Source organism: Mchenga conophoros, linkage group LG11 (assembly GCF_057382185.1).
Source record: "Mchenga conophoros isolate Kocher_MC1m ecotype Shallow Benthic linkage group LG11, M_conophoros_male_GT1.1, whole genome shotgun sequence".
NCBI classification, from domain to species: Eukaryota; Metazoa; Chordata; class Actinopteri; order Cichliformes; family Cichlidae; genus Mchenga; species Mchenga conophoros.
The window spans coordinates 6,369,353-6,376,982 of NC_140536.1; the positions used below are offsets into that span (position 1 = coordinate 6,369,353).

The following is a 7,630-nucleotide window of genomic DNA, read 5'->3' on the forward strand; positions in this document are numbered from 1 at the left end:
CCAGGCGTGATGCACCTGCGTGGCACAGACTTTAGTGATAACAGCTTCAAGAGTCCACCTTGTATTAAGACTATAAACTAATGTGGGCATATCTTAGATTTATGTCTCCCTTCAGGGTATAATCGCTGAAACAATTACTATGTAATTATTGTACTGCAGTCTGCAGCAGAGAAAATCCTTTCCACAGTGACATGCTGTAGTTTTCTTCAGGGCTTGTTTAATGAACATGTCTGCCCTTTGTTGGACAAAAAGTGGTTTCTGGTTAATAGCATTAAAGCATTAAAACACACTGATTTTCAACAAACAGTGTTGCATCAGCATTTTGTCAGTAACTATTGTTAAAGGAGTTGTCTGCCTCTACTTCCCACTATCAAATGTAGGTCTATCCCCTTTTTGACCAAGAAACTAATGAATTTGTGGATCGTTTTGTCAGAAGGCTGAAAGGCCGAAGCGAAAAGGCGCACCCAAACACAGACTGAACAGATAGGAAGTTTCACAGAAATTCAAGGTTTAACATAACACTTCCCCGGACCGTGACATGTTTCACAGCACATATAAATATGCATACCCAAAGTCTATATAAGTTTAGGTAATGTATATTACAGTAAATGTTCACAGTACTCAAATAATAAATCAGTTATACACTACATTTACATTTAAGCAGACGCGACAAAGGTAGGTGAACAATGTTGGGATGATTACTCAAAAAGTAATGTATTACACACTGTTAATATAAACCTTAAGCTACAGTCCCACACACCAACACAAATCCCTGTCCTACTTAGGACACATGATTTTTTTTGTACCATTTACATATGAACACTACTGTAGGAACTTGAAGAGAAAAAAATAAAGGCTGCATTGCAACAACCCTTACTGCTCATTACTGCCTTAACATTAGTTTCGGTTCTTGGCTAGCTTTGTGTTAGCATCTGTCTGTGCAGATGCTTCCTGAGAACGGAAGTTTTGTTATCAGTATAATGCAGCTGTTTCTGTTCTAGGTGCAGTTTCCAGTTTGCTATCACAATCATCACAAAAATAATGTCCATATCCATATTTTCTACCTCCTACAGCTTTTCTGAGTGTACACCAAGTCCCATCAGGAATGTATTTTCATATAATCAAAATGTAGCAGGAGCAATAAGTGGTTGATGGCTTGTGTTCTTATCCAGCATTTGAATGTCTTTCATGGAGAGGTAATAATGATCATCTAGATCAGGCAGAAAATCAGTTTCAGGCCAATTATCAGGCCATGTTTCTCTTTCTTTCATGCTTTCTTCAGCCCCAGTGGCAAGCTCAGCACCCCTCTCTTCCTTCCACAGCCTCTTGTGCTCTTCTTTAAGTTCATTGTAAGTGCGGTTAAAAGTGTGGAAGATAGATGTGGAAGGGAAGGACAGGATGAGGATCCCTGCTAAGATGATGATTAGCGCCCCCACTTGGCCAGGAATGCTGCGTGGCACCATGTCTCCATACCCCACGGTGGTCACGGAGATGATGGACCACCAGTATGATGCTGGGATGCTGCTGAACATTAGCTGGGGGGTTCTAGCAGCATTTGGAGCCAGCTCACTTTCAGCAAGGTGGACAAGTGGAGAAAAGAGGGCCACGGCGACACAGATGAAGAGCAGCAGCAGGCCAAAGTCAGTCACGCTTCGCTGCATGGTCAGCCCCAGAGTCTGCAGACCCATAGAGTGACGGGCCAGCTTCATGACATACATGATACGCAAGGCCCTCATCACACGCAGGATTAGACCCAGTTTATCTAGAGTGCTCTTCCCTGCACCAGCAACAATATCGTGCACTGTTTCGTCCTTAAACTCAAGAAACAGGGAAACATAGTAGGGCAAGATGGCGGCTATATCAGTGATGTTGAGTGGTCCCTGAATGAACTCCAGCTTGCTCTGTGCATGGAAAAATCGCACCAGAAACTCCAAAGTGAACCAAGCCACGCAAATCGACTCTACCAAGAACATGTTTCGGCACTTCTGAGAGCATTCACCCTGCAAGAGTAACAAAAGACAGAAATCCATTGGTAAATTTAATTGATCTAAATGTACACAATTTAATAATTATCTTGTAGGCTGATAACCAGCATTGGTGCAAAACACTAGTTTAGTACCTTTCTTCCACCAAGGTTATGATGATGGTTGTGCTAATATGTAGCCTGTTTTCCCTTTGAAAACCAGACCACATTTTGACCGGTTTGAGAGCTAATTGTTACATAGTGTTGGTCAAGGTAATTTCCATCTGTAAAAAATTGCCACAAAATTGCTGATGCCAGTGGTTCCAACTGTGAGCCGAGCAATTTTGTGGTGCCATGCACGTGGCAGATTGCAGCTATAAATTCTTTTTATATCTACCTAGTAGCAACAAATAAATACATGAGCAACTAAACAAGGATAAAAATAAAAACTTATAAATACTGTCAGAAACTACAGAATCTAATTCATTGGGTCAAATTTGAAGTTCCACACATGGTTCAACTTAGAAACATAACGAAAGTACAGTAAGTACTGACTGATCAAAGAGGTCTAACTGAATTTATTTACCAACTCTCTAAAGGTTGTTCCAAATTTTAAAGTCACATTAAATTGACTGGTGGTTAAATAGCACTTTTCTACTCTGACTGATCAATCAAAGCACTTTTTACTCAAAGCCTCATTCACACAATCATACATCTATTCATGTAAGCGATTTTTTTTATACCTAAGCACCATCGCAGTCTGATGGATGCACCGGGGGCGGTAGGTTCAGTATTTTGCTCTTGGATACTTTGACATTCTGGCTGGAGAAGACAGAGTAAACCACCAACATCTAGTGATGTGCGATACCACTGATTTGCTTTCTGATCAGATACCAAGTAAAATTCATGGTATCGATGATACTGATGCTGTGTACAAAAACTTAATGTTTCATTGTACAGTATTTCATAATACAATATATAATTGTATTATGTAATTGTAATAATATAGCTTCATAATGATTACAGGACATCAGACTACTTGTTTTTATTGCTTAATAATGCAGAATTATCATATAGAAATAAAAAAAACTGAAGTTGTGCGCTATTTGAACACGTTGCCTGCCTGCAGCACTAAAGGACTCTGCGAGAGATGTCTGTCTTGCCCCAGCTGCACCTGTCCCTCTCCTCCTCTTCAGTTCGCCTCAACATAAGCTCATCATATTCTGTGATAGGATTTACCCTGAGGTGTTTAACAACACCTCACTGTCTTGCCACATGTATGGCAAACTGTGTCTTGGCTTTATGTGGAGGTAAAATACGTCCACACATGACTCCGTTTACACTCAGCCATTGTTGTGAGTGTGCACGCCAGGGGCCGCGACACATTTATACAGGCATATTTCGCATATGACCATGAAAGGCGTAAGCGGAAGTAGTTCCATCCAATTTAGACGACCTGAATGATATAGTTTCTTTCCAATTCAATTCAATTCAATTTTATTTATATAGCGCCAAATCACAACAAAAGTCGCCTCGAGGCGCTTCATAGATACAGAGAAAAACCCAACAATCATATGACCCCCTATGAGCAAGCACTTTGGTGACAGTGGGAAGGAAAAACTCCCTTTTAACAGGAAGAAACCTCCGGCAGAAAGACATGCTGTGGAAGAGAGCCAGAGATTAATAACAGATATGATTCGATGCAGAGAGGTCTGTTAACACATAGTGAGTGAGAAAGGTGACTAGAAAGGAAAAACTCAATGCATCATGGGAATCCCCGGCAGCCTACGTCTATTGCAGCATAACTAAGGGAGGATTCAGGGTCCCCTAATCCAGCCCTAACTATATGCTTTAGCAAAAAGGAAAGTTTTAAGCCTAATCTTAAAAGTCTCCCGAATCCAAACTGGAAGCTGGTTCCACAGAAGAGGGGCCTGAAAATTGAAGGCTCTGCCTCCCATTCTACTTTTAAATACTCTAGGATAAGCCTGCAGGGCGAGAGCGAAGTGCTCTAATAGGGTGATATGGCACTACACTGTGTTCCTGTTAATGATAAACTACAAATTTACCAGAAAGTACTAAAATATTGATATTTTAATATGAGAATCAATTCTAGAACATAAATTACTAGTATCAGAAGAATCGATATTTCAATATCGATCTGCACACCACTACCAACATCCCAATTTGTAGACAATTCAAACTACGTCCTGAGTCACAGCTGCACATTAAGACATTTTCCCTTAAAATGACCCCACTGGCCAAAGTGGCCAATACTAACAAAAAAATATGCTTCCACTCCGACTGAAGCATTAAGCTATAGTATTGCAATACAAGCAATACACTAGAATATTGCAGTTCAAACTTAATATCTAGTGTACCAGGGCTGGTAAAATGCAGATAATACCAATACGTACTGTGAGCTTTAAATGGGACTTTAAAGAGTAGCTTTGCATGATTCACAGTTCAAAATGACCCTTATTTATCATAAACTGTGCCACAGTGCAAACTCTCATTTCATATTTGGAGTTTAAAAAAAACATGGTCGTGCACACCATTGCTTTGGTTGGTACATACCATAGATTCTTGCTGCTGCTGGTCTGGCATGGTGCTGATGCACAGGCTGACTACAGTGACCACAACCATCATGACAGACATGAAGGCAAACACTTTGCCTGCAAAACCAGAGTGGGGGTTCTCCACTGCTTCTCCCAGCTTGTGGAAGAAGCTTCCCTGCTCTGCATTTGCTCTCATCACTCTTCTCCTCTCCCTCCACTCTTCCTCCTTGCGCTGGTGCTGCACCACCTCATCCACTGAGCACATCATGCGGTGGTGGCAGCAGGGTGCCATCTGTCCTACATCAATGCCCCAGTACAGCAGCTCAGTATGCAGAGCTACATTGCAGACATCCTGCAGCACGCGGAGCTTCCCACGGCCCAGGAAGTTGAAGATCATCTGAAAGGCTAAAGGGTCTCGATCAAAGAAGAATTCATGACACAAGGGGTCGTAGTCATCACAAAACTCTGCTATCTCTCTCAGGGTGGTGCAGGAGTGGAGGTGACTCAGGCGACTCTGGGGGAAATCTTCCAAAGTACTCCAGGGAAAAGCATACCGGATACCTCCCACATTGATGAGGGCCCGCAAGGAAGGATCCACAAACCAAGAGGCATCACGTCCACGGAGCAGCTGACCACGCTGGAAGTACAAGCCTTTGACTTCAGTGTTCTCTGTATCTATGAAGAGGTGGTTGTAACTCTCATCACTGCTAAAGGAATGGTCATCAAAGCCAGCGCCGATGATAGCCATGGTGGTACGTGGGTATTTGGCTGAAGAGCTGGACTGTAGTTATGGTAAAGTCTGAAAAGATTGATTACATTAAAAATTCATACATGGTGATCGATGAGTGGCCTACCCTCTTATATTAGCTGTATATTAACCATCATACACTTCAATGCCAGTATGTAACTGAAACTGCTCTTTTAAAGGTCTACAATGATCTTCTAATGGCGCCTAATGTAGGAAATTGTTCTGTACTCATACCGCTTGAATTTAGTGCTGTCTTTGATACTATTGATTACTATTCAAGATTTTGGCTTCTATCTCTGAATAATCAGTAGATTCATCATCCTCCTTTTCTTCTAGATCAGGGATGGGGAACTCCAGGCCTCAAGGGTTGGTGTCCTGCAGGTTTTAGATATCACCCTGGGTCAACACATCTGAATTAAATGACAGGGCTCTGGAGAACTTCAACACATGTTGGGGAGGTAATTTAGCTATTTAAATCAGCTGTGGTGGATCAAGGACACATCTAAAACCTGCAGGACATCGGCCCTTTAGGCCTGGAGTTCCCCACCCCTGCTCTAGAAGGACATTTTGTTCGTGCGTACACCTTCTCCTCTTAGATTGCTTGTTTAACCTCCACAAGGTTCAATCCTGGGTCCACCGTTATTCTGATTTTACATGCTTCCTTAAGTAGGTATCATTTAATCTTTGTGCCTGCCGTTTTTTAGCATTTCTATGCTAATGACATTCAACTGTATGTGTCTTTTAAGCCTCACCAGCTGCATAGGCTATACACCCTAGTTGACTGTTTATCCCGAACCAGTGAGTTTTCACTTTTCTGTTTCTTTTATTTAAGGAATATTTCAAAATTGTGAATTATAGTCTACTCTTCTGAAATGTTAAGGCTTTTGTGTCACTGCACCTAGATTATAGCAGATAAATCTCAGCCATGTCTCCAAGCAACACAAAATGCTACGGTCAGACTCTTAACAGACTCTAGCAAGCAAGCTGACATTTTATTCTCTTTATTGACTCCCAGTTTATTTTAGAATTAATTTTAATATTCTCACCCTTGCATGGACAACCTCCAGACTACATGACTCAACTTCTTGTTAAACACAATGCTGTTTACTGTCTTCGCTCACAAGCTCAAAATCTATTAGCTGTCCCTCATAAGACTGAAGACCAGGGGAGACAGGGGAGCTTTTCAGTCTGTGGCTCCAATGTTTTGGAACAGTTTAGCTCCTTTTAGCTGAATCTGTGGAGTTGTTGGAAAAAAAACTGTTTAAATCTTTTCCGGTTAACCAGGTTAATCTGCTGTTATTTTGTATAGGCTTATTTTTATTCTGTTTTTAATAATAATAATAATAATAATAAATGCATGCAGATTTAAAATCTATTTATTTCTGTTATTTTCTTTCTCTTTTTGACTTTGAGTTTGATGTAGCTATTGATGTAGCTGGTAATCATTCTAACATCAGACGCACAACAATGGTGACAGACATTAAGTAGCCAAGTCAGACATTTTTTTTTTCCATTACTCACTTAAACTTTACATCTTGAAAACCGTCCCTTATAGAAGTCTGCTACAAGGAAGGTGTTTCAGATCATACACTACTGTCAAATTTAATTATGTGGACAGTTTTTGTTGTAGCCCATACAAATTCCAACAGGTGGTTGTGTTGTTTAAATAATAAAGAAATTATTTTTAGAAAATCTGCTAGAAAAATAGCTTTTACTGGGTATAACCAGTTCTAAGAAGGGTGTATGTAGGATGGCCACTATTGGCCTCTCTTTGGCTCTGTGCCTGCAGTTATTTTCCCTACTTAAATATCATTCAAACACTTGGGTTTTTTTCTCACATAACTACAATTTGCTTAACCAACATCTCTTAGCAAAAGCACAACACGTTTTCTGGTAAATCCACCACTTTAGTCATGATAGGATACGAAACTTACCTTAAATCTGTGTTGTGATACCAGTCCGTTCAAAATGCCTCTAAATATTCCAAATATTGCTGCTGTGTGTGAAACATTTAGCACTGAATTTCATAAAAAGTAATGTCCAATTACTGCAGGGAAATTTGTCATTAATTCTTACACGTCTCAAGTGTAAGAGAAGCTCAAACCCAGAATGAACAAAGCCGTCCCAGATGATCCATCTGTTTATCTTTTCCTCCCTCTCTCTCCTCTCAATGGTCCACCGTTTGGGTGACTAATGCATGACCCTATAATCAGCCTGAACATAATCACGACTCTTTGAGTCTGATCCAAACATCATCCATTAACTTCTGTCACACTGCATCTCTAAGCTTTGGGCTTAAATGTCGAAATGCCAACTCATCTACAGAAAGTGGGATTAATGAGATATATCAAGAGGATATAAAGA

General features: G+C 40.6%; 1 protein-coding gene across 1 annotated transcript; it reads right to left on the bottom strand.

The window, feature by feature from the left end:
- Positions 1 to 687: 687 nt before the first annotated feature.
- Positions 688 to 7,389, bottom strand: LOC146563491 (voltage-gated potassium channel regulatory subunit KCNG4-like). The gene is made up of 3 exons (XM_085290245.1): positions 7,201 to 7,389; positions 4,538 to 5,317; positions 688 to 2,000 (listed from the first exon to the last, which is right to left on the bottom strand). The coding sequence occupies exons 2-3, from the start codon at positions 5,264 to 5,266 to the stop codon at positions 1,122 to 1,124; spliced, it is 1,608 nt and encodes a 535-aa protein (XP_085146371.1). The 5' UTR covers positions 5,267 to 5,317; positions 7,201 to 7,389; the 3' UTR covers positions 688 to 1,121.
- Positions 7,390 to 7,630: the final 241 nt, after the last annotated feature.